Source organism: Gymnoscopelus microlampas (assembly GCF_963454915.1).
Source record: "Gymnoscopelus microlampas genome assembly, chromosome: 10".
In the NCBI taxonomy this organism is placed as follows: domain Eukaryota; kingdom Metazoa; phylum Chordata; class Actinopteri; order Myctophiformes; family Myctophidae; genus Gymnoscopelus; species Gymnoscopelus microlampas.
The window spans coordinates 8,692,190-8,709,863 of record NC_139947.1 but is presented as its reverse complement, the minus strand read 5'-3'; the positions used below and the strand labels follow the sequence as shown (position 1 = coordinate 8,709,863).

Sequence of the window (17,674 nt, the reverse complement as noted above, 5' to 3'; positions counted from 1 at the left end):
ACCCATCTATCGTGATAGATCTATCGCGATAGATAATCACCAAGATGTCTGTGATCAAATACTGTGAATATAAACCATGCAAGTAAGTAACAAACGATTTAATTGGAAAACAGTGAACAGAATCTCTTTGAAAATGGAGACTAAACAAAGCCCATGTTTAATGTGATTGCCAAAAGATTTCAATCAGAAAATACAGTCCTCTCAAACGCCATTTGTGATTCTATAGTCATAGAACAATAGTACAGTCATCTTGCGAGAACTGTTTTTTTCCTCTCTTTTTTTAAATGTATACTCACTATAAAATACTGAGAATTATGTTACATCAATCATCATGATATAACAGACAAGTACAAATAAATCAACATAATACAATGTGGGACTTTTTGACATTGTACAGAATTTACAGACAATATTTAAATTAATCTCAGAACATTAGGTAAGACTTGGATCTTGGAAGCTACATGTGAATGAAAACAAACCTTTTAAATTAATGCTATCCTCTCTACATATAATGACACTGATGATATATTACATCAAGACATACTAATAGCAAGTCATGGCAGTGCACAGAACCATTTAGCTCAAAGCCGGATTTTTGCATCGTCATACAACTGTGTCATGCGCCGAAAATAGGGGATTTAAAAGCTTTAAGCGCTTGTAGATCGCCTATTTTCGGTGCGCGACGCCATCATACAATGGGGCATAAATTAAGCAGAATTTTGTGAACATGGATTCCTCAAATCAATATGCATGTTTCCTTCCCCCCGAGTTTAGTCTCAGTCTGGCTGGATGGGTGATTAATCACGCTGTAAGTTATTTATTTTATTTTGTATTAAGTGTTAAAAAGCTTCACATAGTAATCGTTGCAAGTGTTTGTTCAGTAATACGGGTCTCCCAATCTATTTAGTAAAAACAATAAACTTTCAGGTCGGGATACCAATTTCACTCAATCAGGAGAGAGAACTCATACGGGGTACACAGGATAAACAAGTGAAATTGGAAGTGATGAAAAAACAAAATGAGCACTGGAACATAAGTCAATCAATTACCTTTGTGGGGTTCTCTCTTCTGATTGGATGAAATTAGCATCCCACCTGAAAATGTATTTTCTTTCTACTAAAAAGCCAGAGGGACTCCTGTTACTGATGAAACACAATAACAAATACCATACTATCAGAATATATTAGTTTTAACTAGTTTTAACCCAATATCACTTGCAGCACCTTTAATACTGATACTGATGTTGGCATTAATATTCATCCGGGATATTGCCTACATCCAATCAACTACACAATGTGTAATAAAAAATGAGATTTAAGCACAATACAATCACATTCACTGTACTGACTGACTGACTGACTGTATAGAGATACTGTAGCAGGTGGTTAACAAAATCATCACCCAAATACATATCGTCACTGTTGGGTGGAAACCTTGGATGTCCAAAACGTTACTTTTTTTTAAGGAAATGGAAAAAATAAACAATGGATCCAATGTAGTTATTATTTAGTTACAAGTTATTGTTAATACTTTTGATTGGTTAAATATTTATAAAACTAACAGTAATCAACACAGGACATTAACAAGTTGAAATATACAACTTCTCTGGCCAACAGCAACGATATGTGGAATTCTCTAGAGGGGGGTTATGAAGACGAATTATTATGACAAAACAATGAAGCTCATTTCCCAGTCCCAGTCACATTGAGTATCAGCAGATTAATTCACCAGCATTGGATAATTCATCATCATAATTCATAATCAACCAGACCAGACCCATTTTTACCGTCCTATTCCTGACCTTGCCCGTGATCAAATCATGAAGGAAAACACAGATGAATAAAAAACGTTAACCATTTAACAACCTTTACAGTGCCAGCTCATCTCAAGAGAAGAACTGGCCATGTCCACAAAAAAAAAAAAAGAATGTCCTTGCCTTCCTTTCAAATCAAGTTCCTGCCATGCATTGGGTTTCAGAAGAACCGTGCTTTCCGCATTTCAATAGCGTTTAAAGTTGCAATCCATAACTTTTATATCCTTCTGCCGATTCCAACCCCGGTCCTGTGTGCAAGCGCCAACATTTCTAGTACTGCTGCCGAGCTTAAGCGGAGGATAATTGCAACTTGACCTTCACGCAATACAGGAGTGGTCCTACCCCAGAACACAGGATGCAAATGTGGGAGACCCACTACAACCACCAAAGTTGTGGTGTAGTGTTGTTAGTTAGTTATATTGTATTAACACACTCTACCACATTGGTCAAAAATAATGTTTTATTGACTAAAAATAAGTTATGGATTGCTACTTTAAAACCGCTTAAGCTCTACAAAAACGAATGTCCCAAAAAAACTGCCGATCTACAAGCTCACAATGTGTTGTAGATCTGCTATTTTTGAAACATTATTGAAAAGAATTCCTGTAATTGCCTATTATAATTACATTCCCAAAAATAGGGATGCCAGGGTGAAGGTGTTGAACCCATTAAAACCAGGAAAGCGTACGTGTAATTTTATATTTTTTGCATTGGCTATTCAGAAATAGCAGATCTACAAGCTCACAGCGCGTCACTTTGTGCCGTGCTGCGAGCTTGTACATCTGCTATTTTTTTTAACATCTTTGAAAAATCTTGAAAGTGTGATGACTACTGATTTAGAAGGCCTTTGTAGAATCTGCCTCATGGGTCTTAATGGGTCAACCAGTGGTCAACAATGGGAGGAAGGAACTAGAACATTTTTAGAAGCATATAATGTTAAGGTGCCTTTGAAAGGCAGCCTTCACTCTTACACATATGCATTTGAACATAGTCATCATGATGGGTCTTTGTAGTGTCTTGCCATTCATCAAACTTACTACATTTCCCACAATGCATCACTGCACACTGAAAAAGTCCCGTGTAGGAGTGTCGGATCCCGTCGTCACGCCATGAAGTTCTACGCTCTTTTGTGTCTTGACTTTTTTTTTTTTTTACTTCAACGGAAATGTTCATATTTTAGTTATCCTCCGGTGCTGGATTCCTCTCAGTCATAATGAAGAGCTGTGTAAAATATTATCCACACCACCTAGTGGAGACAGGAGTAAATTACATACAAATTATTATAAAAGTATAAGCCTCAGGAACAGTAACATAATCAATGTACCATACATAGCCCCCACAAACAAGGGATATGCCTAACTTTGCAATAAGCATAATGAAATCATGGTAGATATATGATAAAATATACACTGCTCAAAATAATTAAGGGAACACTTTGATCCCTTAATTCTTTTGAGCGTTTTTTGTTAGCAGTATGTACACAGTTCATGAAAACACAAAATAATTAAGGGATCAAAGTGTTCCCTACATTTCTTTGAGCAGTATACATATTAGTTCACACAATGACTGAGATTCAAAGAGAACAAACACTCATGTTCCAATTAAAAATGGGTATACTATATATGTCCCATCCAGTTGTCTACCAGTAAAACATTCTCACTTCTGTTTTGAATGCGTCAGTCAGTTGAAGTGGATTCATCTGTAAGTAAGTAGGTCAGAGTAGCTTACTGTTGGAATTTCAGTCCAATGAGGGAGTCTATCCCCTTTTCAATGTGCTAAAGCAGTGGTTCTCAAAGTGGGGTTCCAGGGACCACCTGGGTTCCTTGAGGGGGTTCCAAATGGACCCTTGCGGGTCTCTAACTCTGAGAGTGTACAAACATGGTATGCAACCTTTTCAGGCCGTGACCCACAAAAATAGTCATATTTGAACTAGGGACCCCCCGCCCTGACAAACACTTGGAATTGTAGGAGTTGAGGCATTAATTACATTTAGTTTGACCAGATGAAAATTGTGAAAATAGCCAATCAACAAGGCGTTGTGAGCTGTGCTAGACGCCTGGGAGATGGATTGCTGAGGTAGAGCGCCACACCTATCATCAGCTCCCATACAATTTAGTGACCCAAGCCGTGCTACTCATACGCCGAGTTGGCGGTACCTGAGATTGAACCCAAAACCTTGTGCTTTACCAACTGAACTATCCGGACACATGCATCTCTGTACATTGTTTAATTCCCTTTACAATGTACAGTATGTGACCTCTCTTCATTAAATACTAAAATCTCTTAAATTATAGCATATACTATACTATGTTACTTTAAATATAGGGCGGCTTTTAAGATGAATCCCTCCAAATGAACAATGCTGCCATAGTTTTCTGCAGAGAATTTGAAGATGGCATGTTTCATTCCAACATCTCAATGAATATTGGTTTGAATACTATGATGGCTTTGTAAAATGAGGGCCCTTTAATGTGTAGACAGTGTAGTACCACACAAATCTTTAGCACAATATGTTGCAGATATACTGAATATATATATGAAAAACCTTAAGTATATGATGTGTAAGCCGTTTGCCGTACCCAGCATCATAAAGTAAAAGTCAGACTCGATAAAATACATCTACGATAGTCTTGATCTAAGGCTAGCTCAGGCCATTCAGATCCTGGCCAGCTTAAAGGTAAAAGGCCTAAGCCCTTAATGATGGTGTAATTTGCATCAGGTCTGATAACAGAGCTAGGTTATCATGCCATAGAAGTTCTGTCTTTAAACTTACATTACTTGCAAAATATTTGGACGTGAACTGCATCCTTAGAGAATACCTGTACTGAATGTATCTGGGATCGGGATGTTTTTTTTTTTTTTTTTACAAATAAAAAAAAGGTTTGATATCCTCACCATAAACAGCGCAAAAGAAGTCATGAAGCCTTCTTTGGTGAGCTCCCACGTGCCTCCATACTCCTCCTCATCAACCTGCTGGAAGCTGCTGAAGTACACATACAGAACTCCAGCATTGATGATGCAGAATCTAGCAGGGGAGAGAGAGAGAGAGAGAGAGAGACACAATGATACATTAGAACAACGGTTCTCAAACTTTTTTAACTTCAAAGATCCCCCATTTGATATGCATTCAGCCCCCATTTCATACAAATTTTCCATCCCTGGGAGGCTGGGAGCGCAATCTTACAATAAAAATCCTAATTCCAGAGCCTGCACAAATTTGTGCAGTCTCTGGAGTTACAGTCCCGTAACTCGCCGGTTTGAGAACCACTGCGATAGAACACAGTTAAATTCTTCTTCGTCTTCAGTAAGCCTAATTCATACTTGGGTAGAAAGCGTACATGTTGCTTGCCGAAAACATCCGATCCTCAAGCTAACATAGGTTGAAGATCTGTTGTTTTCAGCAAACACCACTGCTGTGCGATGGAGTACAAATTATATTATAAATTGGGAAGGTTTGACTATTTTCTTCTTTTTTTTTTTATCTAAATCCAATTTCCCTTGAAGACGTCTGTTTAGTTGGCACCCCATATGATACAGAAAAACAAATTAAAGATAGTGTAAGTCATTTATTTGGATTAAAACAAAAATATGTTTTGTTAAAAAGTTAATACTCTATATTCTGATTTATTTGAACATAAAGATGTCCCTTTCCACCACCTTTAACCCAGGTAGACCTGAGGCCGATTCTAAAAACGCCTCCTAAAGTTTTCTAAAAAACATAAAATATTGATTCAAAAATTACAACAAATGTATGTTGCTATATCCTGTACATAGCAACAGGAACCCCAAAAGGGGTTCCCGTCCTGAAAGGTATAGTTACAAATAGGGTTTCCCGCCCAAAATGGGCTAATAATGCGTAGCAAACAGATATCTAAAAGTATGTGCTCAGCAACAAATGTAATGCAGTAAAAAAGGTATAGTGGTTATTCTGAATACCATCTCTGTCGGGTGGAAACCTCATATGTCCAAAACTGTTACTTGTCAGGATTCAAATTCAAAACCAGCAAAAGTAGCAGATCTACAAGCTCAAAACGTGCCGCTTCACGCCGCCTTTCAAGCTTGCAGATCTGCTACTTTTGTGTGACGCTGCAGTGTGATCAAGCAGGGCATTAAACAAACGAAAAAATAGTTCTAAAAAGTTAAAATATGAGGACAACACAGCGACGATACATAACTTACATGGCTATCCCCAGGAATCCTTTCAGCGGTGCCACGCCCCATATGACGCCAAGGACTATTGCAATGATTTGCCGGATCCAGTAGATCACATCTAAAAACTCATCCTGTTAAAAAGAAAAAGGAAGAAGTGGGTTAAAACATGATGCAGTATCCATCCATCCATCTTCAACCGCTTATCCGGGACCGGGTCACAGGGGCAACAGCTCCAGCAGAGAGCTCCAGACTCCCCTTTCCAGAGCAACATTAGCCACTTCCCTCCTGGGGGGGATCTCGAGGCGTTCCAAGGCCAGTGTGGAGATATAATCCCCCCCATCTGGTCCTTGGTCCGCCAGGGGGTCCTCCTCACAGTGGGACATGCAGCGAGGACCTCCCCTGGGGAGACACTCGGGAGGCATCCTTACTAGATGCCCAAACCACCTAAGCTGGCTCCTTTCCAAGTGAAGGAGCAGTGGTTCTACTCCGAGTCTCTCGTGGATGACTGAACTTCTCATGTTACATTTGTACTGCGTGTGATGATCAGACCTAGAAAAATAATCCAATTATGTTGATTAGTTTTAATGCAGATTAGGGAGAAAGATGAGCACTCCGGCTGCCACCCCAATGGACCTACAAATTAACCACTTAAGCCTGATATTCTTTTGTCTTGAATATTTTGGAAAATTACTGCCTATGGTGACATCACCAAAAATAGGGTTACCAGGTCGAAAGTGGTTAATAATAGATTAGTCTTGTTTTAATTTTGTAAAAAAAAACAAAACAGATAGAATGCATTCCAATGAGAAAATGCTACATCACCAAATGTTGCATTTGTCAGTGGAATTCCGTTGCTAGGGCTAGTGGGGTTCCAAGTTTTTTTTCCTGACACAGCTACTCATATTCACAAACACTGCAAGAAGAAATAATGTAAAAGGTCTATAAATAACTGATATGGGTGGCTAACATGGATGGTACGAGAGGTTAGAGCTGCTGGCATTATGAACTAAATCAAATGATGACAATATTTTTGACTATTGATTCTAAGATTTCAAAAATGTTCAATGCATGGGGGAGGGGGGTATTGATTGACTGATTATTGTATTAGTTGTATTAGTAAACAGCACATGATACAGTCAGACATTAAAGGGATAGTTCACCCAAAACAAATTCTATCGATTAGTCACCTCAAGGAGACTTGAATTCATGGATATTTTTTTGTTTTTGCCGCATTCCTAAGCCAATAATTTGATGACCAGCGGACCGGTAGCAGGCACAAAGGAAACTCTTTGTGTCTCCTACCGGAACCGCCGCCGGTCGTCAAATTATTGGCTTAGGAATGCGACAGTCTCCATGGGGTGACTAATCGATAGAGAAAAAAAAGTCATTTTGGGGGTGAACTATCCCTTTAACTTAAGGCTAAAAGGATAACACACAAAAAGTCCTGGGGACTTATTTCCGTTGTGGTATTAAATTGCAAGGATAAATAACATTGATTGTGTGTATTAAGGTCTACTTGGCAAAATTGTTACAGGGCTGAGCACCCCCGTATGAGAAGTTAATAATAGCATCGTTTACACCACAACCAACACCTCCCCCGGTGAACCCACCCCACCCCCCAGCCTGACAACAACACCTGTCCTTCACCTCAGCCCAGAGAGGCTTCTTCACAGAGAGGGAGAGGAGGGGCGGGGGGCATGGGGAGGAGGGGTGAGAGGTCACTCAGAAGCTGAGGGCGAGGATTGGGACACATGGGATCTGGATTAAGAAAGACCGGGGACTCGGATGATACAGAAGAAAAGTAGAATACAGAATACCATAGCAACAAAGATACTAACTACAAGATACTAGGCCTGTCACAATTATTACATATACTCGTCTAATTGCAATTATTTTAGCATAATCGTTTCCATGTTGAAAAATGTTCACACATTTTCAAACATTAAAAGAAGCAGAAATAGCAGATCTACAAGCTTACAACATGTCCGTTGTAAGCTTGTAGATCAGCTATTTTTTACATGTATGAAATGATTAAATATGTCAATACTTTCTTTGTAAATTTAAGTTATTTGTCATATGTGCCCTGTGCCATTCTTTATTATGAAGCCTAAAAGGCTAACCAAATTTTATATTCACCAATTTGTATATCATATTATGTTCCAATGTTCAATGCCAAACACACAATTAAATCGCAATTATTCGGGTGACAATGAATCGTCAACTTAAGTTTGTAATCGTGACAGCCCTACAAGATACTAGTACTAGCTGTTCGGCCGGTATGAAGCTGTACAATAACGCTACCGGTCTGTGGCCGTGGTCAAATGACCAATATATGACTCTTGTAATTGCTACCCTTCTTATCCCTGTGGACTAGAGGACTAATGAGACTCTTGTACTGTTGTCTCTGTAGCTTTCTTTCCTGCTGTGTTCTCATTATCTCTTCTTATTGTCTTTTGAAGGACTGCTGTTAACTGCCATGGGGAATACATTTCCCTCATGGAATCAATCAATCCATCCATCAAGTAATGAAAAGAATACGAGTATCAGTCATGTTCTAATGGCTGTTAGACAAACCCCCCCCCCCCCCCCAAAGACCAGAGCAAAAACAGTATCCTTCAATACAGTAAATGTACTTTTACTGTATTGATGATCTCTTTAGTATTGCATGTCTTTATGTGTCATAGTCTCATAGCGCGGCACCGAGTGCCGCGCTATGAGCTTGTAGATCTGCTATTTTTGAAAAATCGTGAAAAACATTTGTAACTGTCAAATGTAAACACATTTTGTATTTTAGAGCTTTAACCTTTTAATTATAAAGCTATTTAACAAAAAATATCATTTACAATGGCTTTCACAGTGTAGGCATCTCAAAACGTCTCGGTCTTGGAAGGCAGAAATGTGACGTTAAGTTATTAGCAGATCTACAACAGCCTATTTCAACAATAGGGACGGTATTGATGATACTTATATTCAGTGGTGGAAAAAGTACTCAAATTCTTTACTTAGGTAAAAGTACCAATACTGCAATATAATAATACTCTGTTACAAGTAAAAGTCCAAAATTAAAAATGTACTTGAGTAAAAGTACAAAAGTATTGGCATCAAAATGTACTTAATGTACCAAAAGAAAAAGTACTAAATATTTGAAAATAGCCGATCTACAAGCTCACAACGCGTCGCGATGCGACGCGTTGTGAGCTTGTAGATCTGCTATTTTCAAATAGCCTAGGTATAAAATAGGGCTAAAGTGATTAATGTATGTTTCATTATATCATAGTTTGTATCTGAAAAGTAACTAGTAACTAAAGTTTTCAAATAATTGTAGTGGCGTAAAAGTATCATATTTGCCTCTGAGCTGTAGTGGAGTAGAAGTAAAAGTATTGGAAATTGGAAATACTCAAGTAAAGTACAAATACCTCAAAATTGTACTTAAGTACAGTACTTAAGTAAATGTACTTAGTTACTTGTTTCCACCACTGCTTATACTCAAGCACAACATGTGAGTACTTCTTCAATAACTGGTCAAAGAAAACCCATGTGAAACATAATGTAAACATGATCTGACCTTCTAATCCCAGACAGCAGTGCTGTTAAAGTGTAGAGACCCCTGTCACTGAGCAAACACTAGTATATTTATATACAATAGTGTTTGTAGTAATCATATTATATGATTACTATCAGAATATGGAGCGTTAACTTTTTAATTATAGAGCTATTAAACAAAAACTATCAGTTACAATGGCTTTAAATTAAAGACAGGATTCCACAGTGTAGGTATCTCAAAACTCGGCAAAACATTGTGGGAAAAAATGAGTTATTACAATCATGAATGAATAAAATTGAGTATGAATATAATCTGACCTTCTCATCCCACACAGCAGTGCTGTTAAATATAATAATAATAATATAATAATAATATCTGACCTTCTCCTCCCACACAGCAGTGCTGTTAAATATCATAATAATAACATAATAATAATAATATCTGACCTTCTCCTCCCACACAGCAGTGCTGTTAAATATCATAATAATAACATAATAATAATAATATCTGACCTTCTCCTCCCACACAGCAGTGCTGTTAAAGGCTTTGCTCCATGGTGACTGCTTCAGCCCTCCATTCACCACATGCATTTCCTCTTTCTTCTTGGAATTGTTGTTCGTCATTCTTTCTAGTGTTTTGTGTTGTTCACACAGCGGGACACACAAACGACGCGACAAGCGGCAATACCGTAGGTGCACAAACACATGAATTAAGTCGCGACTAGCCTTAGAAATGAACGTTAAACAGTACTAAATATAACGCTGTGTTCGTCTAAAATCTCACACAGGTTGCAGAGAGAGAGAGAGAGAGAGCAAGACGCTTAACAGGATTTGGGGGTCTGCGCACGCGCAACGACGTTTGAACCCGTCGCTGGCGACCAATGAGCGAGTGCGACGTTCCTGCATGTCTTTTGCCAGAAAGTTGGCATAGAAAGCTACAGCGACACCCAGAGGACACTGGTGGAATAGCAGAGCCCTTACTTTCCTGTTCTGTTGTTTTGTGTTTTGCTTACTTGCACTATTATTCATTCATTTAACAGTGGTGGAAAGTAACTAAGTACATTTACTTAAGTACTGTACTTGAGTACAATTGTGAGGTATTTGTACTTTACTTGAGTATTTCCAATTCCCAATACTTTTACTTCTACTCCTCCATCTCAGAGGCAAATATTGCACTTCTACTCCACTACAATTATTTGAAAACTTTAGTTACTAGTTACTTTTCAGATATAAATTATGACATTATGAAACATACATTTACCGATCTACAAGCTCACAACGCGTCGCGATGCGACGCGTTGTGAGCTTGTAGATCTGCTATTTTCAAATGTTTTAGTACTTTTTCTTTTGGTACTTTAAGTACATTTTGATACCAATACTTTTGTACTTTTACTCAAGTACATTTTGAATTCCGGACTTTTACTTGTAACAGAGTACTTCTACATTGCAGTATTGATACTTTTACTTAAGTAAAACATTTGAGTACTTTTTCCACCACTGTTAATTTATTAGTATCACTAATGGTATTTATTGAAGTACTGCATGTGTACAACTTTGAGGTACATTTACTTTCATTGAGTTTTTCCATTTTCCAATACTTTAAATATATATATTTTCTTATTTGCTTTTTTCCATTTTTAAATACAAGACCTGCATGACCACATACAGAACAGAAGAAACAAAACATAACAAAACAAAACAAAAAAGAGACAAAAACAACCACTATACACCAAAACAAACCCTCACACTTATCCACCCACCATTTCCCCAATACTTTATACTTCTTCTCCTCCACTCCATCTCATAGGCAAATATATTGTACTTTTTTACTATACAACACTTATTTGACAGCTTCAGTTACAAGTTACTTTGTAGATTTAGATTATCAGGACAAAACATACATGAACCAAATAAGCACTATTTTATACTTGTATTCGGAAACAGATGTCCACAGGCTCACAATGCGTTGCATAGGCATTGTGAGCTTGTAGAAAGGTTTGACAAATCAAAAAATATTTTAGTAGGCCTACTTTTACTTTGGTACTGTAGTATACGTATATTTTATGCCAATAGTTTTATTCTTTTACTCAAGTCAAATGTTGAATACAAGAGACTTTTACTTATAACGGAGTAAATCTACATTGTGGTATTGCCACTACTTAAGTAACAAATCTGGGTACTTCTTCTTCTTCCTAATAGCCTAGTACCATTAATGTTTATGACGTAGGTAGGGAATCGCCTATTAATCATTTTAAACCCTACAGTATATGCTTTGTTGACCGGGGTCCCCCAGGGGTTTTGGTCCCCAACATTTCCCCTCTCTCCCCTAAATCTCTTTGCTGAAAATAGCAGATCTACAAGCACACAATATGCCTTGTGATGCATTGTGAGCTTGTAGATACGCTATTTTCACTTTATGCTCCTCTATGCCCAGAAAAGGGATACTAGGGTTCATGTGGTAAAAAGAAAATATGTTTTTAAAAAAATAGGGTAAGTGTATGGAAAAATGTTTATCAATTAATTATGGAGCTCAGGTTTCGTTTTTTGATTAGGGGTTGTTATCCAAAAGAACAAAATATAAGGAAGGAAGATTCTTTATCTGACTGTGCCCTGCGTTGGCTCCCACAGTGTCAGCTTGCTTGCCACCAGTTCCGTAGTGCACAGCCAGCCTCATCCTTTTCTCTCTGACCTTGTCTGTGACCCGTTGTATAGGTCCCCGTAGGGATCCACTTCTCTGATGTGGAAAGGACTAACTACTCTATTAAAGGAAAACAAGAGATGGGGTCCTTTTGTTGACTATTATACTTGGAAAGCACGGATTTGGAAGAGATTTTTTAAAAAAAAGTCTATTCTATTCTATTTTTTTCTCGCACGATTCGTTGATATATATTAAAAAAAACTTGCATCTCAGTTATTTGATTAATAGTAATCGAGGGAATAATCACCAAGAAAATAATACACAGTTTGGGTGTAAGGAGCAGCACAGCCTGTAGGGGTCTCTAGCTGGGCTTTTAGACTCCTATGGTTTTACTACTCTTATGATGGCAAGTGGACACAACTGTGAAAACAACAACAACCATCATTGTGGTTGCCTGACAGTTATAGAAAAGATTTTAAGATCCTCTTCCACTTGTTTTTAAATCATTAAATGGAAATGCACCTGCCTATTTGTCTGCTTCCTAAGTTGGCTATATGTCCGGCAGGGCCCTTAGATCCTCTGGCGCTAGTCTCCTAACTGTTCCATAGACTAGAACAAGAAAGTATGGAGAAGCAGCTTTTAGCTATTATGGTCCCAAGCTTTGGAATAGCCTGCAGGGTCTCTGAATCTGTGGACATTTGTATTTATTTATCTTAAGACACATATCTTTAGCATTTCTTTTACAGATTGCTGCATTTCTCTTTCAGCTTTGCTTGTTATTTAAAAAGATGTTAAATGCATTGTTAGTTATGTATTTGTATGCAGCTCTGCTTTTTTGTTTGGAAGGGACACAATTGTTCTTTCTTTTAAAACTTTTCTTTTTCCTGTGAAGCACATTGAACTGCACTTGCTGTCTGAATTATGCTATATAAATAAAGCTTGACTGATTGTCATTTAAAGGTTGCCCGTTCTTTTACTTTTGTCTTTATTGCACCAGCTAGCACGTGAGGCCTTCCACCATCTAACCAGGTCACCTTGGGTTTTACTTTTCTGCCCACTATTGGTGTCCAATCGACGAGACGGCCTCCTTTGCGATTCAAAAGAGCTGATCTCCTCAGACATGGTCTTATATCCTATCCAACTCTATCTTCTCCTTGCCAGCTGTTTGGTGTGGGGGTCATGTGTAAAGAAACCCTTCCTGAGACCCTAATGTAAGCCCATATCTCTCCTTGTGAGGGTAGATGTTCATGTGATTGATCAATAGATTGCTTTGCCCAGTGTGAGACGCAGGTTTAGGTTCAGTCAGTTATAATGGCGTGCTAAAATGGCGTCTGGCATTTTGTTTTATAGTGCATTTTTTAGTCATGGGTGGGATGGACGACTTTGACTTTATTGTCCACATACAGTGGTACGTTTTAATTTAAAAAAAAACAGAGATTTATTTAAAAAAATCACACCCTGTGTGAAGTGAGTGGTGCCTTTGATGAGCCCCGTATTGACCCCCGTATTGATGTTGTCATCAATGTTTGTGGACAGACATATACATACATACATACATACGGACACACGGACAAAGTCATGTATAGGAGTGGTTGCCTTCGGCACCACTCAAAAACAGAGATACAAGGTTCCGGTGACGTCATGGCCAAGACAGACGCGTGAATCACTAGCTCGGCCGAGCCCTATTCAAAATAGCCCTGGAACAACAGCGTCACAACCATTTTAACCCTATTTTATTCATCATTTCGGACACAACTCTTCTCTTCTGGGGGTCACTGGTACAACATCAGAACATCCACTTCTAACAACAACAGGAGGCACTGCTCTGAAGGAAGTCAAGGGTCGACTCATGGGTCAACTCAACTGAACAAGATCTTAAAGTGAGGAAGGCACTTGAGGGCATGGAGGGCCCTGAACGGCATGGCCAGGGTACGGAACTCCAACCTCCCCCTACAAATCAAACTCTGCTTCTTCTATGCAACGGTAGAGTCTCTTCTCCTAAATCACTGGCAGTGAATGCTGGACCCTGAAACCAACCCTGACACTGCCAAAGACATCAGGAGCTGCCAGCAAGCAAATTGGTGCTGTGGGAACCAACACATGGGCATCGGTCACGAGGACGTCCCACATTATCATATGTGGCCCTACTCAAGAAAGATGCAGGAGTGCAAAGTGAATAAAGGATAAGAATGCTCAGGGTTTTGGACAGTGGTGGTAAACGTACTCAAATGTTTTACTCAAGGAAAAGTGTGGAATTCAAAATATACTTAAAGTACAAAAAGTAAAAGTACTCAAATAATCAAAACCTTCAAAGTAACTAGTAGGCTGACTAAAGATTTCAAATAATTGTAGAGTAAAAGTACAATATTTGTCTCTGAGATGTAGTGGAGGAGGAAAAGTATTGGAAATTGGAAATACTCAAGTAAAGTACAAATACCTCAAAATTGTACTTAAGTACAGTACTTGAGTAAATGCACTTAGTTACTTTACACCACTGGTTTTGGATCGTATAGGACCTGTATCCGCAGAAAAGTTTAAAAGATGTATCCCATGGTGTACACGTGGTGTTGTCCCCAAAAGTAAATAATCCACAAGGAGAAGTCCATACAGTTCAACAAAACACTTTACTATGATCAAAAACAAAATTTACATTCACTTGGGTAAAAAGAAAACAGAGCATGGTACAAAACCTTTTGACTCTACACCTAACAAACTGGAATGACAATTCTCCACTGCCAGCAAACTTGACAGGTGTCACTAATGTCCACTGATTACTACTGCAGCTGTGTTATTGGTCAAACACTAACTGCAATGTCAAACCTATAGAAGGCTCTGGGTCAAATCAATTGAGCTAACAAAGACATCATAACATCAAAGAACATTGATTGATCTGACAACAAGCTGCAAGGTCAAATTAATTAAATTAGAAATGACATCTCACACTTCAAAGCACAAACAAAACTACAATCACTTTAAGCCTTGCCTCCTACAGGACCTATGATCCAAAGCCTACATTATAGGTTACTCATCTGGGTCTGAGGTTTCTTCGCTAGTTCTCCAGCCAAGCAAAACATTTTGGCAAGCTTAAGCTTAAGCCCCACTTATACTTCTGCATTGCATAAATTGGGCATAACTCATTAGTCTGCTTTTGAGGTTGCCAAACCATGATGTAAGATTCAAAGTGAGTGCACTCTCAATCAGAGCCTTACAGACAGTTTCTATAATTGTTTGGCTCAGGTTAAGAATGTTGAGTCTTCTGAGAACATTTCTTGAATATGCAGAGTAGATGCACAGTGTATTTCTACATTAACTTCACCACTTAAACCCTCTATTCTTAGTAAAGTTGCAACTTTCGGACCGTCGGATTCCAATAAAAAAAATAGCTAAAATAGCCGATCTACAAGCTCAAAACGCGTCGCAACTTTTGTGTGACATAGAATGGCATAGTGAGTGTGGAAATATAGTGGCCCTCTCCATTATCAGAGTTGCCCACCCCTGAGCTAGAGATATGTTGCTTCTCAAACCAGAGGTTAGGGGTTCAAACCCAAACTCAAAATATTGAGCCTAGCTCACCCCCATTCTCTCACTCAATGCCAGGCTGCCCAAACACACACCTCACCTGACATAAACTAAAGGTGATGAGGGGACACACAGCAGGAGCTAATCAATCAATTAGGACCTGGGACATCGAAACAAAGCGTGGGAAAAAACAAACAAAAATAAGATCAAATATAGCTGCAAGCAGCAATAATACGGGGCCAGTGAATGAAGAGAGAGAGAGAGCCATGGAAACGGATTAGATTGAAGGGAGAGAGACATGGAAACGTAATAGCTTGTAGAGAGAGATGGAAACAGAATGGATTGAGTGGACATCTCAACCTATTGCCATTAACAGGAATCAAACCCTCAACCTTCGGACTGACAGGCTGCAACACTACCTATTGTGCTATAGCTTTGTCTAGGCTGAGGTTGTCTGTTGAAGATAATAAACTCTTGCCTTCTGTCATGAACCAAGCCCCTGTTTCACTAACACTAAGATCACTCGTTCACAAACCATTTACCAATAGAGAAATTGTATGTCTCCTCGGAACCGAAACCAGTGAAAGCAGCCGATCTACAAGCTCAGAAACACGTTGCTATCTGAAAAGTTTTGAGATTGTAGATCGGCTATTTTCAGAATGAAGTATGTCATAAAAAAAAAAATACCCTCTCAAATAAGCATTTCAGGTGATCTTTAACAATTGCACATGCATTAATTGACACAATCATGTATTGTGCATAACTTAAATGAATTCTGCATCAAGTGAGGCATGAACCGGCGACTTTGAAGTTATAAGACACGCGCTTAAGCGAGAAGCCATTGGACCAACAGACAGAAACTGTGAAAAAAGAGATCACACAGATGATACAGTTTCACGCAAATAGCTGAAAAATCCTGGGTTTAAGTGTTTTTCAAACTGCTCAAGATTGCGGACAATCTAAGGGTGGTGCTTACTGGTCAACGTGATAGATGTGTTCCTCATGAGTCAAGGCACATGTGTAAGCAGGTCTAATGGCTGTCGGCCAAACAAGGCATGACTTTTGCCCGTTTAAAGTTTGCATTTTCAAAAAATTGCTATAGCGCCCCCGTTTGACCAATTGGAGTAAGATTGGTTTCAGTGATATTTGGAATGACCCTCTACATATATGCAAAGTTTCAAAGAAATGTGAGTCTGCATGTATGTGTTAGGGGCAGATGAATAATTGTCATAAAACTGCAATATTCATTGGCTCATTAAAGCTTCATTTTTTCACTTAGAAAAAATCCGCTCCCAACGTTTTGTCGGCATGGGTCCAAAGTTCATGTGTAAAACGTTTCGTGCAGATTACTAAAAAATCCCAGGAGGACATAGGTTTTAACTGTTTTTCATATAATTCAAAATGGTGGGAGATCTAAAGGTCAGAGGTCAAAAGTCAGAGTGTTAAAGTTGTTCATCATGAGTAGACGCACGTGTGTATCAAAGTTTTATGGCTGTAGGTCAAACAGGGCATGAGTTGTACCTGTTCAAAGTTGGCATTTTCAATTGAGTGCTATAGCGCCACCTTTTGACAAAAGATTGTGAGATTTATTTCTTGATAGTTTTTCATGACCATCTATCATATCGCCGAGTTTCGTAAAAAGCGTATGCACGGTTCAGCCAGAACTGCGAAAAGTGGCAGAAACAGAAGAAACGAAATAATAATCTGCTCCAAGATCAATGGAGCAGATTGCGTGGTGGTTGATTCGGGACGCGTTTAAAGCTTGGGGTCTGTTTTGCCCTCGAACCAAAACTTTGTTTCAGACGAATCGGACACGATGCGTCCGAGATGATGAAACCAACGTCGCTGGCCCAACACATTGCACATTGAGGGGTCAGGGAGAGCAAGGAGAGAAAGACAAATCAAACAGTAAAGAAAAAGAACATATCAAAGCAAAGAGAGGCAAAAATCCAAGATATCTACATACATACAGTACTAACTACATATGCCTAAACCATAGCATGAGCTGG

General features: G+C 38.7%; 1 protein-coding gene across 1 annotated transcript; it reads right to left on the bottom strand.

The window, feature by feature from the left end:
• Positions 1–83: 83 nt before the first annotated feature.
• rab5if (RAB5 interacting factor) lies at positions 84–10,310 on the bottom strand. Its single transcript, XM_084068253.1, has 4 exons — positions 10,022–10,310; positions 5,993–6,096; positions 4,709–4,838; positions 84–3,059 (listed from the first exon to the last, which is right to left on the bottom strand). Exons 1-4 carry the CDS (start codon positions 10,130–10,132, stop codon positions 3,018–3,020), a joined length of 387 nt encoding a protein of 128 aa, XP_083924379.1. The 5' UTR covers positions 10,133–10,310; the 3' UTR covers positions 84–3,017.
• Positions 10,311–17,674: the final 7,364 nt, after the last annotated feature.

Bases quoted from the DNA above. Each gene is read 5' to 3' on its own strand.
- rab5if (XM_084068253.1), bottom strand. From the start codon at position 10,132: ATGACGAACAACAATTCCAAGAAGAAAGAGGAAATGCATGTGGTGAAT. The intron at 6,097-10,021 runs GTCAGATATTAT...TCTTTTTAACAG, and splicing joins CTGCTGTGTGGGAGGAGAAG to GATGAGTTTTTAGATGTGAT. The intron at 3,060-4,708 runs GTGAGGATATCA...TGTCTCCACTAG, and splicing joins CTTCTTTTGCGCTGTTTATG to GTGGTGTGGATAATATTTTA.